The sequence below is a fragment of the Mollisia scopiformis genome, assembly GCF_001500285.1.
Source record: "Mollisia scopiformis unplaced genomic scaffold LY89scaffold_38, whole genome shotgun sequence".
Classification (NCBI taxonomy): Eukaryota; Fungi; Ascomycota; class Leotiomycetes; order Helotiales; family Mollisiaceae; genus Mollisia; species Mollisia scopiformis.
This window is the reverse complement of record NW_017263618.1, coordinates 151,619-177,327: the sequence shown is the minus strand read 5'-3', so window position 1 is coordinate 177,327 and position 25,709 is coordinate 151,619. Positions and strand designations below refer to the sequence as shown.

The following is a 25,709-nucleotide window of genomic DNA, read 5'->3' as shown; positions in this document are numbered from 1 at the left end:
CGATGCAGACAGATTCGGTTGGTCTTTCTGAGAGCCCAGCCCGGCGATCTGCACATGGAACATGCGAGGGATACATCAAATGTGGTACTGAACACCCTCAGTGGTCTATCCATACAAACGGCCAGAGATCCATCAAGGATAGCTGTGGTCCTTCTGTATGGCTATCACAGTGTCCTGTTCCATCTGCAGCATGTCGCCGTGCCAGACATAAATATGCGGGGGGGAAATTGCCAAGGTTGGCGGCAAGTTGGCTGCGTCATGGTGCATAAAGGGAGAGGACCCCGAAAAGACCCTGAAGTTGTCCCGTAAATTGACCTTCATCCTATGGATGCGCTTGGTGAGGGGTACGATAACAGCTCACAAAGTCAGACCACGACAACACACCACAACGGTAACCATTCCACAATCTTATGGACTTTCCCATCTCGATCGCCGTATTATTTGCCCATCTCTTTATTTCTCGGTCCCATGGGGAAAACCATTGCGGGAGCCAGAGAACAACTTCTCTCGCAAAGACGCCACGTCGTCATTGGGAAGACCCTGCATGTCAAGATGTGGAACACCCATCTCCACCAATTTGCCTTTTTTTCGGATTTTATCCATACTGGATCTTGCTACGCCATCTTAGGTGCCGCCAGCTGGATTGTTGGAGCCGGAAGATAATGGAAATCTTGTTTCGAAGATATTTCAGAGCAGGATATATAGGAGAGCACGAAAAGAAGGAAACTGTAGAATGAGAAATAGCTAATCAAAAATGACAAGTCTGATATACCAACCATATAACACCTACCTATTCAATCAAAGCCGAGGCTCGCTTGCTTCAGTATGTCACGTACCCTGTCTGAGACCCACCCATACGGTCACTAACCACTCCTCTTGGCGCCAGTTTTCTCCTCGTCCAGCTCCCTTCTCTCATTTTGGCCTATCCCAGTTGTATCATTCGCTTGCTCCATCTCGTGATTCTTCATCCAGCCGTCAAGTATCCGCCCCACTTCTCTGAACCGGACACTTAAAATATCAGTACCATCTCGTCTGTGGAAGAAGAAGAAGAGCTACTTACGGCTTGGTCATAAACACATCGACCCCGCTCTCGAATGCCATTTCCTGGTCCTGTTTGCTGCTGAATCCCGTGAGGGCGATAATTAGAGCAGGACGAAAGCGATGCGTAGTCGGACCATGAGGGTTGATACCATTGGTCGGCGATGAGACCGATATACCAGCAGCGTCAGGAAAGGGGTAAGAACTGGGGACTTGATGTGGTACTGCGACTGGTGATTGTGGCTGTCGTTGTAATTCGTCAGCTAATCGGCGTTCGGTCTCCACATTCCGAATTGCGAGAGTGGCCTCATAACCCGTCATTATAGGCATTGAGACGTCTGTATTCGTTAGTATCGACGTGACCAGAGTCCCAGTATGGGGTTTCCAGAGATAGAGGAAAAGACACTCACCCATGAAGATAATATCAAAACCTTGCGGCCTGTTTTGGAAAGCTTGCAAAGCTATCAGACCATTGGCAGCAGTTTCATAGTCCCAATTCTTCTTCTTCATGTAAGTCGCAAGTAGCATCATGTTGATCGGATTATCCTGAAAACCAGTTAGTATTCTGTTCGTTGTCGTAAACTTGTACACTCACCTCAACTAGCAGCATTTTGAGTGGTGGAGAGCCTTCCAGGATCGGATCAAAGCGTAGCACATCATGGGTAACTCCATCGTCAAAACTGCTTGGACTAATGACGGAAGTGGCTGAAGATGATGGACTTGCCAGTGGTGTGGTATTTCTACTTACGCCTTCAGATCTTGGGACGTCGTTCCCGCTTGACATTCTGTGAGTCAATGATGGTCTTCGGCCATGATTGAGACCTCCCTGAATCTTGGTTTGCTGGCCCGGTAATTTGTTGAGATTAGTTGTTGTTGGCGAGAACCCGATTGATGACTGCAGATCGATCAGTTTCATGTTACTTCTACCTGCAGCCACCTTGGTATCATCTGAAATTCGGCCCGCACCATCTGAATCTTCGGCTTTTTGACTTACCCTTTCTGTATCGGCCTTCTTTTGGCCCGCGTCTTCTTTGTCAAGGCAGTTGAGCAGTGCTTTAGCCAGTCGGTGAGGTCCGCAAGGCTTGCTGACAAATTCAACATGCTGAGCAAAACCAGATCGAGCCTTGTAGAGATCTCTTCGTGTTCCATTGCTACAAAGGATGAGCAGTAACCGAGGTTTGGTCTTGGGCATCTGGGTCGAGTTAAGAAAAGCAGATTCATCAGATATAACAATATCAACGACGTCGCTACTAGACGCAATGGTCAAACCGAACCATTCTGTGATATACTTCTTTATCGAGGCTTTCAGACCCTCGGTTGCAGCTATTTGAAGGTTGGATTTCCCAGATGTGCTGTCGAATCCGTGAATGGAGACTGTCCGATTTCGGCTTCTTCTACGGATGGCGTCTAGGACATTTTCCGAGTAAAGTGGATCTGAAATCTCTGGTGGATTGTTGGACAACTTGTCGAAGTCTTCGAGACAATCTTCCAAGGGAAGGCTGAGTTTAACCTCCGTACCCATGCCCAACTCACTGCGGACGTCAATTGTCCCACCAGACAAATCTACAATCTGCTTCACCATACTCATTCCTAGCCTGGTCAGCGTCATTGGCATTGCCCTGATGAGAGTATCTACTAACCTAAGCCCGTGCCTGGAGCTGTTTCATCCTCCTTGATGGATAGTTAGTAGTGATATAAAAAACCTAGAATGTATAGGTTGGAGTAAGAATCAAACCTGTGAGAAAGGAATGAACAACTTCGTCTTCATGAAATCGGTTGACATTCCTCTTCCAGTATCTGATATGGTCAAGGTCACCATGGTCTTTTTCACCGTGTCGTGCTTCGCGGAGGAGTTCACAGCAGACATGCTTTGAGCTGCGAGCTTGATTTTAATGTACCCATTTTGGGTATATTTCAACGAATTGCCAAACAAATTCATCGTTAATCTTCGCCAAGCTGCTTCCAATTAGTAAGTTACTTTCTGCAGACTATTGATCCCCGAAGTTGAAAGGTAATTCTGTCTCAAATACAGCAAGATAGAAGCAGTGGAAGGAAATAGGCAAGTTTACTGCCGGGTACTGTGGGAAATGTCCACTTCTCCCTGAAATCTATGTCAAGGATCACTGTAGGGTTATTCTGTAGCTTGGCATGATCAGATCGTGATACATCGTTTGCTTGTAACGTCTGTGTGGCCTTTGGTATTTCCCTGGCATGGCTCTGCGTTGTATCTGCGAGGCCTTGTGACGAGAGACCATTGAATTCAAAACCTGCGAACACGCCTTCTAGTACTTCTTCAATGACGGCAGAGACATCGAGATCTGCAACAACACCCATTGGCTGCGAACTTTCAACTCCGAATTTATACTTCTTAATTTTGGAGAAATCCAGAACATGTTCAATCGTGTCCAGTAGAGTTCTTCCACAAACATCTACGGTGTCGACTAGATTTCTTTGAAATCCATCCAGAGCAGTATCCGCCAAGAATTCTACACTTGCTAGAATTCCATGAAGAGGACTTCTCAATTCGTGACTAACGTTGGAGATGAAATCGCCCTTTGCTCGATCTGCACTAAGTGTATTCAGTCGACTGACTTCCGACATGACACTGTGTCCAAAGGCAATTAGATATGACAAATGATTTTCAGAGGAAAATATTCGCGTCGTTGAGGTCGACCAAGTGAATGATCCGATGAAACACCCTGATGTTGAATCGTATAACGGGACAAAGAATATCTGGCGGGCTCCAGGGAAAGCAATCAGTAGTCGTAAGATCTCCGCTCTTTTCCGAGCCCTGTGGCGTGCCAATTTATACGTGTTGATGCCTTGCGAGCCTGCAAGAGGATTATGTGTAAGAGGGGAAATGGGCCCATCTTTGTCAGAGACAAAAAGCTCGCCCTGTGGGTATCGCCTCACAAGAGAAGTGAGAAGGCTCTGGTCGATTGCAGTAAAATTTGCAGTGGTTCCCATGTCTTGGTTATCCCATGACGAATGGCCATGAGTGGAGTATCCTAGGACATCCGATTTTACGGCTATGCTGACTCCGTTGTTGGCAACATCTAGATGTTTAGTATGAGTGTCGGAGCGGAGGACACGGGGTCGAGGCCCTGGCCTGGCCTCATGATCATCAAATTCACTGTCGCTCGAGCCTTCGGAACCCTTTTCTTCTATACGGCGCGGATCTGTCTCGAGTGTGCTCCGCCCTTGATAAAACCTAAAAGGAGCATCGAAAAACACAGCTCCGTCAACCTCCATGCCCTCCATGACAAGATTCGATGCCCGAGAGAATGTATCGTGTAAGAGATTTGAGAAATCATCGTTGGCAAATTGAGCATCTTTCCCATTGTTGAGTTTTGCAGCAGCGTCATCGAAGCCTTCAAAAACGGATTTCAAGGTGGGAATCTGTGGCACTTCCGACGTCGAACTCCAAGGAGAATTGTTGAAGTTAAAGCGAGCGTCTGGACTAATGCCCGAGTGCTGCAGTGGGGATTGTCCAGGATTGAACGGTACTTCGAGTCCTCCAGGAGCCGAACCGGGTTCGATGGACTTCGATGCAACATATTCTCTTTTGCTCTTCATAAAGCCTCTGGCCCCGTCGTTTGTGTTGCTCTCCCATGAAAATCCGACTCCAGCGTTGGCGGGAAGATTGTATCTCTTTAAGCGCTGCCAATCGCCATCCATTGTTCCCTCTCCTTCAATAAAAGCATGCAGTGCTTGGCTCATTCTTGTCATCCTGACTACATCCTCTTTCGCTCTGATGTTTTCCAGGTGATCCATTACCGTAGCAGCCATTCTAGTCAAGAATTGTGCTTGTTCGAGACTGAAATCGGTGCGAGGGCGGTCGTCCACAATATATACAGCCCCAATGTTTATGCCAGTCTTATTTGTAAGGGCCACCCCGCAGTAGAACCTCAAGTGCGGCGCGCCTTTGACACAATCAAGCTTACTCATCTTCTCATCGAGAAGCAAGTCAGGGACTAAGAATACGGGAGTCTTCTCCGCGGTCGTATCTTGGTTTGGGACGAGCTGCAACGTTTGTTCGCACAATGATTTTCCACGAGGGACTCTCGCCCCACTGATTGATAACAAGGCATTCGAATCATCGTCGATGAGACTCAGTGTGGACGTCGATTCTGCGAGAAAGAACTCATTCTCATGATCGATGAGAGAGACGATGGCTCTTTGAGCAGATAATCGGAGAGCAATGAGTTGTGCGAAGGCAGTGAGCGCAGTATCGGAGAAGGATTGCTGGGTGGTGAAATTGGTGACCTTTGGCAATCGGGCACGCGGCGAATGGGGTTTCGTCGAAGCTGCTTCCGGTACGTCCTTAGAGTTCTTTGGCTGGTAATACCTATTGTTCATGAGATAGTAACTCGAGGCGCATTAAGACTACTGACCTGTAAACCTCCCGCGCGCGAAACGTCTCTGCAGTAGATGCCATGACCTAAGAGATCAGTTGTCTAGCTCAACGATGAGAACAGTGACATTCCGAGTTCAAATCATGCCAAGCACAAAGTGATGGCAAAGACAACGGCGGTCGGTTGAGAGAATGCAATTGCTGAACATACGATGCGGGAGTCGAAAGAGCCAGACTCCATTGGACCCCGACGCACCTACCCTGCAGAGCTGAGTACAGCCACAACCTTGCTGTGGCTATGGAGATCCAGGTGTGCTGTGGCGAAGAAGAGAACGTGAGAGGATGGCAGATCTTGACATATCAAACTAGAAGATATTCTTTGCAAAGAAGCACAGTACATGTGCATCGAGAATGGAATTGTTGTGAAGCCACGAGGAATGAATGAAGATCTAGCACAGGCATCGCGGGGCAGGTGCAGCCTGAGGTTAAATTAAGGGTCCACGCTAAATACGCATACTAAATCGTTTCCAGTTAGTGCCATGCACACTCCAGCCAGATTGACTGTTCAGACACTTCAACGCCCTCAACTTGAGGATATACCAAGTCGTAGGGCTTCATTTAGGAACGACATATATTTTGAGGGTTATGTTGTGCTAGACTCTGAATTGAATTCGTAAATCAAAGCAAAGGGTAGGTGCTCTAAGATGCTTATCATAACTTTCATGTCTAGATTTCTATATATACAAGTCTCCATATTTAGGAGGTTCAACGTTTTCACTTGAGAAACAACAATGACCCGGCGTCCCATCCGGAAGCTGATGATGGAGTGCGCCCCACTGGACTCTTTTCAATTCAGCGCCCACATCATCCGTACTCCGGTGACAAGCAGCACTTATCGCCAGAGAATTATTCCCAACCAATATCCCCCCTTTTAATTTCCTGAATCCATTCAAAATCATAGCCAACACCATCCCCGTCCCAAAAAGCAGGGCTATCAGAATGGCAAGTGGCGAATATCCCACTTCCATGTACGAATTTGGCTCGGGCTCTCCGTACGTGTTCATAATTTCGGTACGCGCGACGAATAGAGATTGAGAGATGAGCCAATGCAACACCGAACTGGCGATAGCCAACGGCAGCGCATAGGTCCATGGTAAGCTGAGCCAATAGGTACTTCGCTGGTCACCTTTTCGGTCCGTCGTCCTGAGAGCTTTCCTGTGAGAAGTGAACCTCGACCACTCGTCTGCGGATACCATGCTGGTATACACGGTGTTATATGCGAAATATAGGCAGGAGACAATTACCTGCGGCAAGTTTGCAACTGCAACCATGCCAATAAGGATACCGTTCGAGCTGAAATCTGAAGCTGTAAGATCTTGATTGTTAGACGTGGGGAATATGTTGAGTGTTGCGTCCGCGTTGTAAGTCCCAAAACCAAGGGCGTACGGAGTCGAATAGCCATTGTCAGAGCTCATGACATTGGAGTTTCCACTCCCAAGTAGGATCGATACGACGATTATTGCCAACGTACATCTTTCAGCGTTAGTATCTGAGCGGGAAAGGGTCGTGAGAAAACGTACAGTACCAAGGTTAAGAACCACCGAGTCTTGCTGGGCGCGCGCCACCAACGTAACGAATGTTTGGGTGGGTACCATCGTACTGGTACCCTCTTTGCCGCCAAATTGAACCTCCTAGCATGATGTCGGTCTAGGAACGGCCGGTAAGCAGTAACAACGTCTGGACGCTCCAAGAATGTAGCAATGCCATCTCCGATCGTTGCCAAAACAGGTTCAAGATGCGTCCAAAGCAGGAAGACAATGCAGGAGAACTTGATAGAGTTTGCAATCAGGACAATGATCATGATAACCAGACTATATTGAAGCTGACATGAACCACTCAAGTTGGTTGGTTGAGCGAGACAATAGTCGATCGGCCACTGATTTGATGTGGTGAGCCGAAATCTGTTGCTCGGGTCGGGCGTGAGCGGTCCTAGTGTCCAGTCGTCTGCATTTGCAGCAATGTCCTTGTATTTGCAGTGGTAATCGTTGTCAATCAGCTGTTCGGCATCACACACCCACCCGTTCCCCGTGTAATTCGATACAAACATCTCGTAAGTGAATTGCATCAGGATAGAGGTATTGGTGCTTGCGGGTTGTTCTTTTGTGACGACTAGAAGTTCCCCGTATCCTTTCAGAAGATTGTCGCCAGGACCATAAGTTTTGATGCAGTCCTCGTTGCTTAAACGAGTAAGTAGTCCTTGGGTGGAGTTGTCCAAAAGAGCTCTGGAGATAGTGCAGACGTTCTCTTGGTACCACAGCGCTGCGCTGGTGTATGACTGATTGTTAAGTGAGGTATAGTTGAGAGGTGTTCTGTAGCTATAATCTCTGGCACTATGACAAAATCAGTATACGCATTTGACATAACAGTTACGGGCCGAGGAGCTCATCCGAGGAGTTGAAACACATCTTCTTTGATGGGTGGCTCCCGGGAATAATCCCGACGATCTTGCTCCTAAAAGGTATCAAAAACAACAGCAGGAATACGTACTCTGGACCAGTAGTGGTAGTAGAGCCATCGTAATGCACGGACACATTTTGAGAACAATCAACATTCGAGCTGCTGAGAAAGTTGGGTGACACTACAAATACATTGTAGTCGAGTTGCTGGGTGGTAGTGAAGACCGCGGAGTTCCACAGGAAGTGCAATGGTACCGTGGATAGCACTAGCAACGTAAACACAATCTTCTTCTTCCATCCGTTCAGGTTTTTCGGGCTCGGAAGCCCGATATCAAGATATCTTCCCCGGGAATGAGCAGCATCCACTTCTTTCCGAGTCGGAGAGCTCAGGCATTGCATCGTGTAGTTCGAAGCTCCAAGAAGAAGCGTGCCCATGACGTTGATGGCAACATGCAACCCAGCATCGACATTTCTTACTTTTCCACAATCTCCTGCATATATAGTTCCAACTTGTGTCCCGCTGCGAGATTTGGCCGCAGCCCAGATTGTGAATATCAGGTTGATTAGCAGCATAGTCCCTGCACTGATGGCTGCCGCCAGAGCACCTCCACGCCAGCCACTGAACTTAGGTGGGTTGCCTTTGGGATTTGTGTCCTCGTATGAGACGTGTGAGGCATATCGACCTGATCGACGGACGAATGCGAGGAATTTGAGGAAGCCATTTGTGGAAGCTGGTTTTGTTGTGGGAATTGTAGTGAAGGTTGGGGATCGGTCTTGCAGACTCGAGGAATATCTAACGCAGTCAGTTTGCGACAAACCTTTCTAGAGATAGAACCCTTCTCACCGATTGAAGGACTTTAGATCCCTCTGGCTGTCATTTTCAGTATCCTGTTCCCAGGTCGAAGAATATGCTGGTGGATATTGTGTTACGACTGGACTCTTCTGGATGCCTATATCCGAACTGTCGAAATCCACCATCTCATGAATCCAACTTGAGTCTCCATCAGTCGGGGAATTTTTCGGCATGCTCGAGCTATGCTCAAGGAGATGCAATCGGTCGCTGTTTCTCTCTCCAGCCATGACGCATTTTCGCGCAACGACTTCTACGTCAAAATTTCCAAAGGCACGGTATATACGGAAGGATGTTCAGCGGAATGGAAACAAGTTCATCGCAGAGGTTGTCCAAGCTAGGCATAAGCACTCATGTGCTGACTCCTCCGTACGTAAAATACCAACGTTGGAGGATAAGGCTCCAGGATTCCAGGAACCATCCCATCAAAGTGCAGATTCTTAAGACTAAGCTCAATCTCCAGCCAATGAGAACCGCCGAATTAGCTGCCAAAATAGAAGTACAGAACTTATGACGTTTTATATCCACATAATCAGCGAGTGAGCAAATCATAAGAGACGAGGCTGGTGATGAAAGGGAAAGATCCGCTGTTTTGAAGTTCGCGATCAGCACGCACCAACGGGCTGCGCCGCACACTACTTGAGTGTTGGATCTAATTCAAGCTCATTTAAGGGGGAACGCGATGAGACGCGAAAATGCTGCACGCCAAGAGTTCCCGTGATTCCAAAAGATTGAGAGCCAATTAAGAAGCATAAAGCTCATCTTGACCGTCAAGCTTCATCTATAATTTTAAGCTTGTTCAAGAGCGATGTTTTGCTAAATTTAGCGTTTGATATTACACTTCAATGTCAGAAACTCCTCCGAAAACTCCTCACCAAAACCATCGTGAAGAGCAAACGCGATAGGGCATCGAACACTTTACCATGTTGCCATCGATGTGAGTGCCCAGACAGAGAGAAATCAGGGTATCCGAAACAAATGTGCTGACGAGGCTCAGAAGGATGCAAACAGGAAGAGCTCTGAGGTCATGCTTACTAACAAGAAAGGTGTAATCCATCCTTACTATGAGTAGCATATGGTGTTGATGATGACGATACTTCGTCTTTGCTTCTAAAATGGAAAAGGAAGAGGAAGAATTGTCAGGATGGAAGACAAGTCGCAAGGCTGCGAAGCCTTAGCTTCATTGGTGCTGCACGCCACCCAAATGCGAGAATATCAGCTGCGACGAATAAGGCTGAAAATTCCCTTTCCCGAGCCCAGTGGCTTGGGAATCGACCTGGAGCCTTTTCTTGCCCCTATGCATGCAATCGTGTCGCCCATGAGCCGTCACATCTCGCATCCACCAACAATCAACATGCAGCCGCTATGCAATGCGGGGTGGTCTACCAGGATCGCAGAGTTGGGTTTCACAAAAAGTCAATTGCACTACCTTACCTTCACACCGATAAAGTGAACGAGGAGGTGAGGCTGCAGAAATGGTGCCAGAAGAGTGTATGTCTTGCACGGGATGTCCTGGCTAATCTACACGTGGCAGACATTGCGAAAAGCAGTGGGAAAAGCCGGTTTCTGCGGGAATATCATGCGAGGTGTCGAATCATGGTGTCTGGTTTGTTTGCTTCGTTATTGATTGGTCACCTTGAGCCTCTTCCTTTGTGCACATAACCGCTTATGTTGTCTGATGATCAGTCGATTCTTAGAAGTGTGGTTACACAAGTGAAGCCCAGCGAGTTTCGTCAGGAGCAGTTTGTGAATTCTGAAATCTGATATTCCGAGCGAGCGGACCGGACCGTTTCTTGTGTAATAATTCTTCAAGTGATATATCACATCGATAGACGTCATCTTTCTAGCTTCGAAAGAAGGCTTTCAAAGTCATCTTTCCTAAAGCAGCAGATAAAATGGGAATGTATTTTGTGGCTGCGGCAGCAACCTTTCCATCGGGACGATTTGTCTCAGAAATTGAGCATCTGACCCACTCGCATGTAAGAGTGCGGGGGACAAGGTTGTGCTGCATGCATGTGGGAGCTCTTCGCCAATTAGCTGCTGCAAAATCGATATTGCGCTGCTTTTATTTCTTTATGCGCCATTTTTTCCCGATGCGCAACGTATCATCAAAACAAGGCTGTCTAGCTTGGATTGCCTTTACCAAAGGATGCGAAAATTGAGTTTAATCTATAGAGAGTAAGAGAATGGCATTCGATCATGGCAACAAGACTATTGAATGAAGTATCTTTTGAAAGTCTTTCCATTTGACTTTGTGTTATTAATGCAGACCATCCACAACCTCTCCGCTACACTGCTGTACCTATTTGAACCAAATCCCAAAAAAATCTTCCTCTCCATTGCGATGTTACCAGTCTATTAAGTTTACAAACTTTTGATCTTGTACATGAACTGTCGTTCCAAATACCACGTTCTCTAGGAACATATCCACAAGCAGTAAGAAGTACCTTTATTGTAAGCCAAGACAGACACCATCCATGATTCACAGTGTTGAGGTCTCTGCTTCTCGTGTATCACGCGAGGCTGAGCGAGAATTGGGATGTGAGAACGGTGGAGAAGGTGGAATTGGGGTAGGCGGCGCTAAGCCCTTGCCATTGAAACTGTTGTTACCTCGGTCCCCATCAGATTTGGGAGGCTCAATGTGGGATTCCGACAGTAGATCTGATAATACACGACTCTGGATGTCCGGTATCGTTGATGTCTTGTTCTTGGCACGGTCTTTGCTTGAATCTCTGACAGGATCTGTTTCTTCAGCTGCAGTATTGCCAGTCCCCTTTTCAACTGGTACCGGCGCCGAAGCTTCATCGAATTCCCACCAAGCAATAACTAGTTGAGCCCAATTCGACGGGACCTCTTGATTCTCCACTGCAAGCAGATCTTGCAGAATAGAGTATACTGAAAGTCCCTCAAGGCGAGACTCCAATACAATATTCTTCAACCATTTGTTGATCCTTGCTCTTCTGGTTGAGAAGTCTACCAGTAAATCGTGATATAATTCGATACCAGTGTGTCCCGCTTCCGGAACCGTTCTGGGTTGACCATACTTGTTGATATCAAAAGGTGGCGACGTGCTTAGAATCGACTCGATATCTCCAAAGCCCGAGTCCAAATCAGATAAAACAGCAGTGTTCTCAAACTCCTGGGCGTTTGCATCCTCAAGATTAAGTGGTATTTGCTCTTCGACCTCCGCGTGGTCGAGCTCGGTCAATGGGACTGTGGCATCTTCCGTTTGCGCATCGTCGTCTTCCATCACTGGGCCATCGGCAATCTGACTGTCAGAGTCTGAATATGGGTGGTAAGAGCTGACTGATTCGCCGCCATGAGTTGTGACATATTCGGCGGCATCCCTGAACTCATCTTTGAATTCGGTGTAAAAATCTTTCTCGGCTTCTTTCAGCTTCCATACTTGCCCTAGCCAATAAGATTCAGCCTCAATATTGTCTTGCTCAACCGGGCCTAGAAGATCGCGTGCAGTCTGGCATTGAGTAGCAAGTCGTGATAATTCTTCGAATCCTTTGAGATTGCCCTGAGCATTGAGTCTTTGGATCTCCCCCATGAATTTGGCGTCCCAAACCCATACGTCCTGTCGTTTGAATGAGGCTTCGCGGGTCTTCTGACGAGCCTCGATTCGTGCCATGGTAGCTGCTGTCTGTAGTATTTCGATGCTTTGTAGCGCGTGCATCAAATCGGCCCAGCGAAGCTTGTCAATAGTGTGAGAGCCCTCCATTGTTGGTTGGTTATGAGAATCAGTCTCAGATGGTTCCTTGTGGCCAGTTTCGCCTTGCTCCAAAAGTCCCGTTTCCATTGTCGAGGTAGGTACACCCATTGCGAGGGTTTGGCCTCAATTGAAAGCGATAGCAAGATCTTGAGATACGACTCGACCGATTCGACAACACACTCAAGGTATGGCCTGTACCACAAGTTGTCAGTTGACTCAGAGAATCACATCGTTGGTAAACACGTAGCAACGCCGCTAACTTGTGAGATGAGGAGCTACAGATCTGGTATCATTAGCATGTTATCCAATACAAACCTGACACAAGGTTACATCACCTTTTGGGCACACATTCACAGAAGTGGTATTGTTGTAACGTCGACTTCATGGGACCTCTGAAAATATCGATGTGAATTGAAACGTGCAGGTGCACGACGGCCCAACGGGCTGACAGATCGGATCTAAGCCCCTTGTTATAGCAATCCGCATCAAATGTGGCGGGAAGAAATGGGCTGTACTTACGAATCACAAACGGGGCGTGGGGTGCCCATATATTATACGAGAGTAAGACATTGATCCCGAGGGAAAGGGCAGCGGCATTGGTGCCTTCTAAAAGCGGCGCCTATATCTAGAATGCCACCAGGGATTCTCATTTGCGAAACGGCATGCTACCCGACAATGAGGACGCCAGTACGCAACCATAGGATAAACGTTTGTTGATCTTGCAGCGGCAACCATTACTTCGCTGATCGACAGGTTGGCTGTCGAGCCACAAGACTGCTGCAGCAATGCAGTCTCTTTGGAGCAAGAGAGGATCCCGCGGAAGAACACTCCACATTCATGGCTTGAGTTCCAACACACACACAGACATCGCAGCATTCTGGCTAATTTAGACATAGTGCGGCTCTGCGTGTGATGTCGGAGCGTGGTGGATGGCACCCATAAAAGAACTTATCGGCCCTCGAGGGAATAATGTCAGCATGCAGGAGAACCCATCCCAAAGGAATGCACGATGTCTGGCAAGCAACCTGACCTCTCGACCCCATGGTCGGACTGGATATGGAGCGAAGAATATGGCTGCAAGTATGCTCAGCGTTATGGACCTGACGGTGAACTCGAGTATGATTATCTCCATCCCCCTGAAGAGGAGCAGGAAACACCTCGGCACATGTAAGTAACTTTCCGGGACTAAAATTCTCTTTTGTGTAGTTTTGTGAGTTTTGTCCTTGCAAGAGTTCAATACGGCAGATAACTCCCTCCACGCTCCCTAATTATCTATGGAAGAGTACTGACTTGACTATATTAATGTACAGTCCAGAGTGGCCATTACAAGCCGATGTCAACCAAGATGCAAATGCTGCCACGGGATCCCAAGGCTACACTACTTCACTTCTACCATCGAACAGTAGCTCGTCTAGCTACTCAAAACCAACATACAAAGTGCCTACCGGATATTCCTCGCAAGTTCCTGTTGGATCGCCCCCCTCGCGTACATCCAAGGCTGCGAGTTTCACGCCCCTTGAGAGTCTAGCAGGTATTCCTCACTCGTACAATGCGGAGGTATAGTCCTGACAATATCGTAGAAAACCTACCTATGATACCAATCCAAGGACCAGAGGGTCGGACGAAAATGGCAAAGCAAATCAATAGCAACGGCGATAATGCAAACAAACACCTCGACAAACGTGTGTAGCTATTCTCTGCGGGATGTCTATGTGCTAAGTCTCTCTAGGTTATGTTGTAATTGATGATCACAAAAGCAAGAAGTTTTGGAAACAAGGTCGTGTGTTCATGAGTAGGTGAACTATTTTCTACAATTCCATGTCATGTTCGCTACTCTCCCTCTACACGTGTGGGATGCAAATCACCCAATCAATGTTCGCTCAACACCCAAACTACTTCACGTCATCCTGACTTTCCAAGTGCTGTGGACGGAACCTGCGAGATCCAATGCGAAGCGAAGTTCTCAGCTCAGCACCGTTTGGCTTGGAGAGACTGCTTTCAGCGAGATCCGCCGCTTCGTTGTCATAGGAGAGGGCCATGGAAACGTAATCTGTTCGTAAGTCTCCTTGGCTTCATATGAACAGCAAGTTGGTCTCTAACAAGGCAAAGTCCCATCCATAGCTACGGTGGGCAAGCGACGCTCAAAGAAAATTTACCCGACCTCGAACAACACGCAATAATTCACACAAGTTCGGAAGCACCAGCTGGACGCTGCGAGTACGACGCTGCGGGATATATCATAGCTCAAGAACAACTCAGCAAAGTGCCCATACGCGTTATACAAGAGCTTAACCACGCAGACGGAGACCTGGGGGATTGCTCTCGGATCAACTATGCTAAGATATACACCGTGGAGAAATATGTCCGGGTTTTAAATATTGGCAGAGTGCATGAGAGCTCTATGGATGCACTGCTGGCCAGTTCTTTCTTCGCAAGGCCAAAGGATCAACCCGTCCAAGGTCCTCGAAGGTCTGCACACAAGCCCAGAGACAATCGCGAGAGGAAAGAGGAACCCCGCGATGAGAGAGACAGCAACAAGCGAGGGCAGAGTTCGAGCTCCGGCGGCCAGCACCACCACAGGAGAAAATGATAATATATGCTAGGACACTGACTGGCTCTCCTCCTCAACACGTTCAGACATGGCCTTGTCCATCTGCAAATTTACGTTGCACTTCGACGCAATATTTTCGTCGAAGTGTCTCTACCGGCCAACAAAATCTCCATGGGCCACTTATACGCTAAAGGTCTTCCACCTTCGGAAGAGGACCTTCGTTACGATACCACGATAGTACTTTTCACGTTCTTGTCTTTGCTTACCGCACTTGCATTCTGTTCTGCAATAGGTTACGAAATTCACGAAGCTTCTTTGCACGGGTCGTTTCATATATGATTGCAATGATACCCCTGAAGGCTTCTAGGTCTTCTGTATAGGAGGGGTTGACAAGGTTGATGCTATTGATACTCTACTCGTTTAGCTAACAATGATGACAGCGCGAAAATGTCGCATGGAAGATTGTCTCAAGTATGGGTTTGGTCAATATAAGGGGCCTATTCAGAGGCAACAGTCTTAACATACACGCTTCCTTCCCATACATATCTTATTTACTTGTCGTATATCAATATATGTCTTTAATAATGTCAAGCTTCACCGCACATGGCCACTAAGCCAGCGATATTTCCCTTCAAGGATGTTGTTTTGCAATATATATCACACCAAAAGCTTCAACACAGACACATGTGACAGGGTAACATGAAGATACTCCATAACAATGTATATTGAAAGGGACAAATGTATACAAGAAACAAGAACAGCCGTCTGCGCCACGAAGTTGTCATCAACGCCCACTTGCGACCTCTTCCATCCTTTCATGACGACTTTTCCCCGCTGAAGCCAGACACAGCGCCATTCTCGAAGCAAAAGCATTGCCAATGCCCAAGATATCATCCATCATAGCTAGTATCACAAGCAATTCAAACACTTAATGCCCAGTAGCCCTAGCAAACGGTGCAGTACCAGTCATCCTACTCGTGAAAAACCCACTAGACGGGAAAACAGAAGCGCACTTCCTCTTCGACGAAGGCACAGTTCCGTTCCCGAATGGGACAGCGGATGAGAGGACCGGAAGGGCTGTTGTGGTGGTGAGAGTGCTTGTTTCAGATGCATCAGCTGCGAGGTCTTGGCCTGCCGCTGAAGAGATGGCGGCAGATGCTGTCTCGGTCTAGGACTTTGATTAGTAACATAATGAGGAAGAACAGGGTCTAAATACCACAGTGACGGTGGAAAGAGCGACTGTGACGGTAACAGGTGCGCAGCTGCCGGAATCAGCAGCATTTCCGAGGACACCAGCCGCTGTTGATGTAGAGGACGCTGACTGAGTGATTGTTACAACAGTTCCTGACTCGGTAATGGTTTGGACGGATCCAGCCGAGCCAGAATCACCAGCTGCTGATGATGCTTCTCCAGAAACAGCAACGTTGGTCACAAGTGGCACCAAGGTGGTGGAAAGAGCACTAGAGACTGTTGACAGGATTGTTGAGCGGGCCGGGCAGTTCGTGATAGAGGCGGCGCAGGAGGTAATTGTCGAAACGAAGGTTGTGTATACTGTGGATGCCTGCATGATGGTGGTTACCTGGCTGGATACCTCGCCAGCAGCTAATTCAGCGCTGGTGGCTGTTCCCGAAGTCACCGAAGCCTGGACAGATGCAGCTTTCGTGATGGTTGAAAGAACAGTAGAGGTCAAGCTGAGGGTGGAAATCGTACTGCTTGTTTCCAGAGAAGTCGTTCCTCCCACTATATGAGCAATTGTTGAGACCTCATTAGCGGCACTGCCTGACCCAGTGATTGTGCTAGTTTGCAGGCTTGTGGATCCTCCAGAGACGTGTGTAAGAATAACAGGGCAGACAGTAGTGCTTTCTTCGACCACTACAGTCGTGATAACCTCAGACTCAGCAGAAGTGACCAAGACACCAGCAGCGGTGCTCGTGCTTGATGCACTGGCAAGTGAAGAGGCGGCTGAGGCCACACGGGCTACGGAAGAGGTGTAGCTTGAAAGAATCTTTGAGCTTGCGCTTTCTGCTTCTGCGACGGGGCAGACGGTGGTGTAGATCTCAATAGTATCCGTGACTACTTGTTCAACGGTCGAGGACCGAGCTGGGCAGTTTGTGACCGAAGCAGCACAAGAGGTGATGGTATGAATTGAGGTGACATAGACAATCAGCGTTGTGTCGCCCGCGCTAGCAGATGAATTCGAGTTTGCGTTGCTAGAATCCGGAGCTGTGCCATTTTGAGCGAGAGTTGTTCCATTGAATGGAGGAGCAGTGCCGTTTAGTGCAGGAGCAGTTTCATTGAATGGAGGGGCGGTTCCGTTCTGTGGGGGAGACGTCTCGTTTTGGGAGGGAAGAGTCGCATTTGTGGGAGCAGCTCCAGTAAGATCTGATGGGGATGTCTCGTTCAATGGAGGAGCGGTTCCATTGAATGAAGGAGAAGATCCATTTTGACCCGGAGTTGTTTCGTTTTGCGAAGGAGAAGGTCCATTCGGGCCTGGGGATGTTTCGTTCAAGGGAGGAGATGTTCCATTAAGTGATGGAACATCTGTAGAGGAGGCGAGCGAAGATGTCGGTGTTACAGCAAAGCCAGCAACCAAAGAGGCAGATGATGCAGAAGCGGCAGATGAGACGGAGGAAACAGATGAAGCCGATGCAACGGATGATGTGTAGCTAGAAAGGATCTTCGAGCTTGCACTCTCAGCTTCCGCAACTGGGCAAACAGTTGTGTAGATCTCGATCTGGTCTCGACATCAGCACGTTTCTTTGACAAAGCGAGTAGAATACTTTGAGTGAAGATTGTGACTTACGGTATCAGTAACCACGATTTCACTGGTGGACTCGGATGCACGAGCCGGGCAGTCTGTGATGGATGCGGCACATGCAGTGACTGTATGGATGGAGGTAGCGTAGACTGTAAGTGTGGTCTGGCCAGTTGAAGCAGAAGTAGATGTCACACTTAAACGACAGAAGTTAGGATGCTTGCCTCAACTCTTCTGAAAGGAGACTTACCCTGCGTTCGCAGCTATAGGACTTGCGGTTAGACTTGCAATCACTGTAAAGATTTTGGCTTGGACTTACAAGCTGATTCTGAAGTAGATGACACAGTGCTATTGGCGTAAGGGACAGTTGCCGCGGCTGCAAGGGTAGCGAATGAGGCGAGCATGATGTGGGGGAGCATTTTGAAAAGAAGGTACGCAGATCACAGATCGCAGAATGAATGTGTTGTGAGGAAGAAAAGTAAAGACAAGGCAGAATAGAAATGAATGGTTAAGACTTGCTTGGTCTGGTGAACTCGCCATGGCTTACTGTGATGTGTTTATGTAGGCCGTTGGACTTCTCGGACCAGATTACTGCTCCACTGAGATGATGCTTCGTGCATAGCGAAGTTTTCCCAAGAACGAAACATCAAATTTTAATATTTCAAGACGGGACGAACGCTGGTTTGACGACGATGTTTCGAAACCAAAAGAGAGGGGAGGTGGGAATGAACCTGCTCGTACCGCCACATTTTCAATGGAGAGGTGGGGTGAGAAATGTCGAAATCATCGCGAAAACCCCACAATCGGCGGTTTCAGACTTCAGCGCAGTTGATCGGGACCCCACTCAGGGGCTGATCTGCCACGTACGTGCTTGGTCCCAGCGCCAAACCTTCGGACGAAAAAGTCTTGTCACTTATCGCTGCTGGTATTATTAGGGGTAGTTGGATGATGGAAAGGAGAATGGTAGACGGTAGACTGGGCTGATTGTTTCTTTATTGGGGGAGGTGCTGGCTCTTGGAAACACAAATGAGGGGATACCAGTCTAAGTAAACTGCTGCATTCCTCCTTTCTGAATACTTCTGGGTATAAATTATTGAGATGAGGACGAGTATCTAGGTAGATTTACCTACCCCACCAATACCCCTAAATAGCCGAAAGCTCCACTCGCTAAGTGACCCGTCAATTGGAAGAGCCTCTAAACTCCCTTTCTCACTCTTTGTGGCTTCTGTATATTTTTTGCAGTAATCAAATTGGCACCGCAGTGTAGAGCATGCTGAGTGGCTTCAAACCATCATCTCATCTAAACTCTAGACTGGGGCTTTGCGTCTTCAGAGAAGAGGTCGAAATTTTGCACATTAGAGCTTCGGCGTTTCAGATTTGATGGTGGGCTATGTAGTATGTTTGCGTTCTTTGTTTCGATAACTTCACCCAATGGACGCGACTTGAGAATTTGTGCTAAAAGAATTGTTGCTTATTGAAAAAAAAAAGCATTAACCAAAAGCGAGTGCAACGAGTGTAAGAAGTGAAACACAACACTTTTTAAATTGCCTTCAAAAACATCTCCTATCCTTCTTCATGCCCATGTCATGACCTCGGGAATACTCCTACGCTGGAGGTAAAGCTGCCTGGCCAGCAATCCATTTACCAGTCCACATCCACTCACTTACGGCACTAACGTCCGTTCCGTTCTGGCGATAAATCCTGGCTTGGATGCAACCGACCGCAGAACCAGGAATGCTGGGTACGCTAAACGCGCCTTGGTACCACAGTCCATCAAACCCTTTCTCGAGCATTAAACCATCTTTACCAGAATAGTAAACGCGAAGGGAGACGTTGCTGCTGGTAGCTCCTGTATTGAATGCATAGACAGCAATCGAAGCACGAGTGACAGCGTCGGGGACTGAAAATGAACCCATGAACCAGCCTTTACCAGTGTCATAGGCGTGCTCTACGAGGGTCAAGTTGTTGTCTTGGGTGTAAGTCCTGAGAATTGGTTAGTCCTAGCTTTGCCCCTAGGGATTTCGCGAAGCATGGGAGGCAAAGCTGTATGTACCTGATACTGATAGCAGAATTCTTCAAAGCATACGCACATGTAGCAATGCCAGCACCGGGCAGAGCTGCACCTAAGTTGGTCATCTTGAACCAGCCTTTGTTTGGATCTAGCTAAAGTCAACTTTGTCAATGCTATGCTGGTAGGGAGACTTACTGTCAATGCCAAACTCTTGAATCGTGTTATCTTCAACCTGAGCATATACACGTATTCGAGCATCGGTGCCAGAGCCAGGCAAGTAACATGCAGCAATGCTGGTATATGCAGCAACTGGAAATTTGGCTCCTGTAAGCGCACCATTGTACCATCCCTTGCCCTGGTCATAGCATTGCTCGCCGAGCGTATTATCCGGCAAGAGGTAATAGACACTGATCTGCATTAAACGAATTAGTCATGCTTCAAGAAGATCTTACTGCAGTAGCAGTTACATTTGTCAAACCAACGGATGTTGCGGCGATGGGCGAATTCAGCTTCGCAGTTACTAGTGGATTCTTGCCACCAGTCCATACACCTTCATAGGCACTTTCTCGTATCCCACTGTCGACAGCCTGAGAGTAAACTCGAATGCTGGAACCATTGTTGACAGCCCCTAAAGGAGTCCCTGTGAAGGTTTGTTACTTCTATTCGTTTTCAAAGCAAGTTTTGCACTGGATACGTACTGAAAGAGATCTGATTGACTGCAGGGGATGACATGTTGTTGAAGAAAAATTTGTACTGGCAGTTAAGTGTATCGTTGTGCTAAAATGTTGTTTGATTTGAATGAGAGAATTTTGAAGTTTGGCTGGGAAACGCAGGCAACTTTATAGAAAGACCAGCCCGCATCGACACTGCCACCAGCAATTGAATGCTTACTCGCTGAGAATTTGAATTCCTCCTTACTTCGGTGTTAAACTCTCTTCCAGACAATGGAATGATTGTGAGTATGGTACGTGGCTCGGTGAATACTGTTTTGGTCATCTCACTCTCCTCCATTCGTGATTAGGAATGTGGGGACTCTTCTGAGTCGTACAAAGAGAAGGGGACGGTGGTTGTATTCATGGCATATATGACATTGTACAATTACTACTGATGGCTTCTCGAGGTGGCGAGCATAAACGCGAAACGCTTGCTCTCTGTATATCTGGATATGATACAAAGAGACTCGACTTGACACTCGCCTGAACAGCGACTTAAAAAGCTTATGTCTGAACTCAAAGTCAAACTTAGATCCAATCTTAAAATGCCAAGAGCGTTGGATCTCGATCGTCCTCATTCGGAAGTAACCCCGCCTCAGCCACAATTCCACGGGCAAGTGCCGACTGGCATGCGACCCGTTGCGTTGTCTAAGACGATGCCATGAAGAATGCAGCTCACTAGGAACTCCAATGGACGTGAAATTATGAGGCGAGGAAAATATTTGAGGAGAATACCGCATTCCGTTGAGTTTTTCTGGTATGCATGCGGCTTCGACTTGGTCAACTATAGGTATGATCCAACCACACCACTGGATGCGAGCGAGCAACTGCCATTAACTTGAACCATGCCAAGAGGCTTTAACAAATGTGCCGGAAAATATTTGACCAAAGAAGAAGGTTGAAATGCAAAGGTCTCAGATCATGAAGGTTGTTCAATGGCTCTGCAAGACCACCAAGAAACTTCTGCTGTTCCATAACTTCAAGCCTCCAAGCAGCTATCATCTTATCCTACCTGAGGATCTATTAAACTTCAACAATTGAAACAAACTCCCAAAAGGCTTCTGCTAATGTGTTGGAAGGGATAGAAAATAGATCTTTTCAGAAGTTGAATCTGGCTTTGAACAATGTAATGAATAGTCTTAGAAATTCCAATTACCCTGCTCTTGCTCATGATTTCGAGAAGTGCTAGGAGGGCTGCCTGGAAGAGACGGCATTCGAGACAAAAACAGTGCTTTTAGATTTCAGCTGTCCCTAATTGTGCCTTAGGTTGACATTCATCAGAAAACTGCGGTTGATTTGAATGATCCCGTTGCTAGTACCACGATTTAGTCGGATTTCGATCAAAGAATAGCCGATTTCCCATTTCAAAAACCCACTTCCCCTGCCCGACATCTATTAACTTGCCGCTTTGAACTCAGCATTGCCCAGCATGTGTCTCTATTGATGTCAGAGTAAACCTAGCAGTTGCCTTCTCGCTTGAAGATTCGACCCCTGAGTTCAGAAGCTTCGAGTCACCGCCACTTGTTTCTGACTCCTCACCGCTGCCTGAAGTGCAAATTTCCCAAGCCACCATAGGCCATTCGCATTTGCTGCAAAGGCTTGGTATCAATTCGCTGTTCCGTGTTATTCGGTAGGGTGTGAGAGCACCTAAGCTTGCGCTTTGCTGCCTTACTCATCTCTTGCATCGAACCTCAAACCAACTTTGACCAATTACTCCAAGTCCTCTTATCGACACATCATGAATAGACGTTGCTTCTTCAGATCTAAAGGGCCAGACACCGACGATCATTCACCAAAATTCACAACTCCATGTTACGAATTCACAACCGTCCTACCACACAGCCTCGTCAGCAAGCCCTCTGCATATTACTGGACGCCACGGCCCGGCCCAGAAACCCCTAAGAAGCGGCCCGTCATCAGACCCACCTGGGGCATCTACTCGTGAATGCCACAATTCCCGTCAGTCTTCGAGTCTGCCTCGCTTATAATGACTCAGGTCTAACCCGTGTGTCGGGTTATTTTCTCACGATAAGCACCCACCGTTTCGTTCCCAGGCATCTGGTTACCTAAAGAGGATGTTACGAGTCCATTACATCCCACGCATCCTTTTTTTCTCTCAAAGCGATGATGACGAAACATACCGTGCTATAAATAGCGCATGACAGATCCTGACTCCCGATCTTACAAAAGAATCTCAAAGAGGGAAATCGAAGTCGCGTTCCACACGTGGACGACCAAACCATGGGGTGCAGAGTACTAGGCTGGATGCGAAATGCTTGTATTGGTGCTGCTTTACGCCTCCCCCTGGCTCGATTGGCTGCCTTAATCGATCATTTCTGGTATCGATGAAATGTTTTGGGATACGCGCGCGCCCGATGAGGCTCTTGGTAGCCAGTTAGAAGTGCTAGGCAGATAGTGATTGAAAAGCTGGAAGGTAAAAGTTATGATTGGATCAACGAGTGAAGACGTGGTATTATGAGGAAAACAAAAGTATTGGTCTGAGATCCCGAAAAGCAAAGAGCATTGCGCCTATCAAGAACTAACAGAAGCGCCATGCGATATTAGAGGAGAAACAAAGGGTATCTTCAAGCCGCCAGATAAGCAAATCGGATTCTATCCTAGTCCTACAGATTGCGCTCGTGTCCAACGAGGCTACCAAAATATTTGTTGTATTTTTGCACCCTTGTCCCGTCCGAACACCGTGCTGAAAGTCGCTCAAATCGCTCAAATAGCGCAAGGAAGAAAACAAATCTTTATCTATGAGCCTGGTGACAAAATGAATATTGTTGTTTGAAGATGGATGATGTTAGTCTAGTTCGTTCGCAGAACGAATTTTCAGGGCTCTGTCGGATACTGGCGTTATGTCGGAGTCTGAGGAATGGCTCCGAATGGAGTAACAATCTTTTCGGTAATACTTTTTGATGATCCAAATTTGGTCAAGGGAAATGAGTGCTCCGTATCGTTTGACAGAACGGATGGAGGCCGAGTTGATGGCGCCAAAAGAACATGAACGGATCCTCTGGGATTTTCTTGTGATAATTCAGAGGAGCGTATTGTCTCGTCTAGATCTGACATCATGCGAGCGGTGTCATCTTCGTACCAAGCATTGAGAACGAGAAATTGCCAGTCTCTGGACATCGTCCCATATAGACTCTCGAAAGTGCTAGCCAGGAGACTAACATCGAGAGGGGAGATTCGTAATTTATCTAGTAGCCACTCATTTATCCGAGTCATTGCTGTCTCTGACGCCAAGTCAGGTTGTGGCTCGTAGATCTGAGTGTCTTGGTGTTTCTTTCCCGGGTGAGGAAGTAGTAAGGGGTACTTGACATACTCTGATACGTGATCACTTGAACTCAAGTCTTCCTCCTTCTCGAAATATGACCCTTCCTGGCTCTGGAAATCCGTGGGATCTCCACCTTCGTCGATCAGGTTCTTAGACAAGCAGATTTGCTTCAGTCTCTCCAAATCCTTTTCCAACGCTCGGATTTTCCCAATGATTTCACTATACTCTGCTTCCGCATCATCTAACCATTCCTGGTCAATTGCATCGAGAACAAGTCCAAATCGCTGCCGTGACTGTTTTTCTCCCTCCAAAGCTGCCTTCTCATCTCGAAATTCGTCAAGTCGCTCTTGCATTAGATCAAGATCTCCTAATTTTGACAGATATTCATTGACCAAGGGATGATATCCTGATGCTTCAAGATTGTCGTCATCAGAACAAATGGATGGTGATAGAGAAGGTTCGTCATCCTGATATGGTGACTGAGGAGAGTTTGGGTTCTGCTGAGGCTCATTATTGCGAGCATAAATTTGTTCCTCAAGTCGAGTAAGCTTGAATTCTTGTTGAGAAAGTCGGTCCTCGAGAATTGTACAATCGTCTTCCAGAGGCCCATACTCATTCCTGGCTTGCTGGCAATCATCCATCAGCTGAGTTAGACTCTTTTGACCTGACAGTGGACTACTATCACCCGAGTCTGTAAGATTCAGCCCTCGAGCTGTCATATAAGATATGCGTCGAAACAATATATCGTCAGCAGCAGCTTTTGCATGCTGCTTCTCCCTCAAACTAGCTCGCATCTGATGTACCTGTGAACGGAGATCCCAGACGTCCGCTCGCAATACGGAAGCTGCCAGCATATGTATCTGCTGCCATTCTTGTCTGGATTGTGACTTTTGCGTGTCTTGAGATGATGGTCGTCCGAGGGGAGTGTTGGGAATTGTCACGAGTTCTGGACTCGAAGTCGGAAGTTGAAAGGTTACGGAGCGCCGTCCTTGTAGGTCCAGTACAGGTTTCTGCTTTACTAGATCCTTTTGACTTGAATTAGAGTAACTTTGCGGTGATAGGGAGTTGCTTGGTGCCGAAGGTCTAGCCCTAGGTAGTTTGGAGGAGTTTTCATCCGGAATTGGGTTCGGTGTTTGCTGGGCATCTTTTTGGCGCATGGAAGTCTGCAGTGGCTTCACAGCTTGCTCGATTTCCTTTCTTGGAGAGGCATCTGTTCTTGGAGCCAATCTCCGATTTGACGACGTTTGCCCCTCTTCGACAATCAATTCCCCAGTCGCCGCCCCAGGCGCATGTTTGTTGCTGGACAACCTCAACTGTAGCCTCTCTTCTTGCCTCGACATAGATATATTTCTCGACGAGCCAGTCGTGTGACGACGTTCAGGGTTGGCTTCAAGCACCTGACTTCCCGAACTAGATCTCGCACGATGAGACGCGTTGCGATGAGACGCGTTGCGATGAGACATATCAGTCTGACCGCGGGTGGTGTTGGTGACCGTCGTGCCGCTGCATGATATGGAGGGAGTATCAAAGGCACGACCGTGTTATCGCAAGGCTGGCGGACGGTCAGGGAGCGATGATATGGATGGAGCACCGCAGAGCCGCACTCATGCTTTCGAGAAGGTTGCCATGTATGTTTCATTGAGGTCCTAGGCGTGGGGGCGGGCTCAGCTGGGATTCATATGGACAGATGACAGGGCTGAGGAGGCGTGGGGGGAGTGAAGTCTGCTTACAGCGCGAAGCGAGCAAATAACCTCGCCTCACTCATTCCTCGCTCTCCCTCACTGGTTCCTCCTCTCATATAAAAGCAGCGTCCTCCTCGTCACAAGCTCTCCATATATACGCATTATCATCCCACGAATTAAATACCGGATGTTGTTCGAGCCTTGCAGTAGGCGTCTGCACCGCTCTCAGACTGGACAAAGTTGCCCACTGCGTCCAGTAATGTCGTCCTTAGGCTGCATGTACACGTCGATTCGAGAA

At 47.6% G+C, this 25,709-nt stretch overlaps 7 protein-coding genes across 7 annotated transcripts; 3 read left to right on the top strand and 4 right to left on the bottom strand.

Moving 5' to 3' along the window:
• Positions 1-287: 287 nt before the first annotated feature.
• LY89DRAFT_691942 (uncharacterized protein) lies at positions 288-799 on the top strand. Its single transcript, XM_018216438.1, has one exon. The coding sequence runs from the start codon at positions 325-327 to the stop codon at positions 661-663; it is 339 nt and encodes a 112-aa protein (XP_018061493.1). The 5' UTR covers positions 288-324; the 3' UTR covers positions 664-799.
• Positions 800-863: 64 nt separating this feature from the next.
• LY89DRAFT_743137 (uncharacterized protein) lies at positions 864-8,928 on the bottom strand (the record flags this gene model as incomplete). Its single annotated transcript, XM_018220924.1, has 13 exons — positions 864-1,008; positions 1,061-1,376; positions 1,449-1,584; positions 1,634-1,933; positions 2,033-2,628; positions 2,679-2,709; positions 2,774-2,994; positions 3,108-5,386; positions 5,433-5,479; positions 6,256-6,925; positions 6,973-7,782; positions 7,940-8,641; positions 8,693-8,928. 13 exons carry the CDS (start codon positions 8,926-8,928, stop codon positions 864-866), a joined length of 6,489 nt encoding a protein of 2,162 aa, XP_018061492.1.
• A 2,020-nt stretch (positions 8,929-10,948) lies between these two features.
• On the bottom strand, positions 10,949-12,925 carry LY89DRAFT_789931 (uncharacterized protein). The gene is made up of 2 exons (XM_018223310.1): positions 12,752-12,925; positions 10,949-12,699 (listed from the first exon to the last, which is right to left on the bottom strand). The coding sequence occupies exon 2, from the start codon at positions 12,522-12,524 to the stop codon at positions 11,181-11,183; it is 1,344 nt and encodes a 447-aa protein (XP_018061491.1). The 5' UTR covers positions 12,525-12,699; positions 12,752-12,925; the 3' UTR covers positions 10,949-11,180.
• A 1,121-nt stretch (positions 12,926-14,046) lies between these two features.
• Positions 14,047-15,006, top strand: LY89DRAFT_660871 (uncharacterized protein; the record flags this gene model as incomplete). Its single annotated transcript, XM_018212573.1, has 4 exons — positions 14,047-14,098; positions 14,146-14,208; positions 14,337-14,472; positions 14,526-15,006. Exons 2-4 carry the CDS (start codon positions 14,205-14,207, stop codon positions 15,004-15,006), a joined length of 621 nt encoding a protein of 206 aa, XP_018061490.1. The 5' UTR covers positions 14,047-14,098; positions 14,146-14,204.
• Positions 15,007-19,326: 4,320 nt separating this feature from the next.
• LY89DRAFT_766945 (fungal fucose-specific lectin) lies at positions 19,327-20,511 on the bottom strand (the record flags this gene model as incomplete). Its single annotated transcript, XM_018221739.1, has 5 exons — positions 20,432-20,511; positions 20,201-20,373; positions 19,929-20,145; positions 19,776-19,881; positions 19,327-19,705 (listed from the first exon to the last, which is right to left on the bottom strand). Exons 1-5 carry the CDS (start codon positions 20,463-20,465, stop codon positions 19,327-19,329), a joined length of 909 nt encoding a protein of 302 aa, XP_018061489.1. The 5' UTR covers positions 20,466-20,511.
• Positions 20,512-21,764: 1,253 nt separating this feature from the next.
• On the top strand, positions 21,765-22,694 carry LY89DRAFT_691935 (uncharacterized protein). The gene has a single exon (XM_018216437.1). It carries the CDS (start codon positions 22,185-22,187, stop codon positions 22,389-22,391), a length of 207 nt encoding a protein of 68 aa, XP_018061488.1. The 5' UTR covers positions 21,765-22,184; the 3' UTR covers positions 22,392-22,694.
• Positions 22,695-22,934: 240 nt separating this feature from the next.
• Positions 22,935-25,398, bottom strand: LY89DRAFT_691933 (uncharacterized protein). The gene has a single exon (XM_018216436.1). It carries the CDS (start codon positions 25,190-25,192, stop codon positions 23,306-23,308), a length of 1,887 nt encoding a protein of 628 aa, XP_018061487.1. The 5' UTR covers positions 25,193-25,398; the 3' UTR covers positions 22,935-23,305.
• Positions 25,399-25,709: the final 311 nt, after the last annotated feature.

Excerpts from the sequence above, each read along its gene's own strand:
- LY89DRAFT_691942 (XM_018216438.1), top strand. The coding sequence starts at position 325 with ATGGATGCGCTTGGTGAGGGGTACGATAACAGCTCACAAAGTCAGACC.
- LY89DRAFT_691933 (XM_018216436.1), bottom strand. The coding sequence starts at position 25,192 with ATGTCTCATCGCAACGCGTCTCATCGCAACGCGTCTCATCGTGCGAGA.
- LY89DRAFT_789931 (XM_018223310.1), bottom strand. The coding sequence starts at position 12,524 with ATGGGTGTACCTACCTCGACAATGGAAACGGGACTTTTGGAGCAAGGC.
- LY89DRAFT_691935 (XM_018216437.1), top strand. The coding sequence starts at position 22,185 with ATGAATAGACGTTGCTTCTTCAGATCTAAAGGGCCAGACACCGACGAT.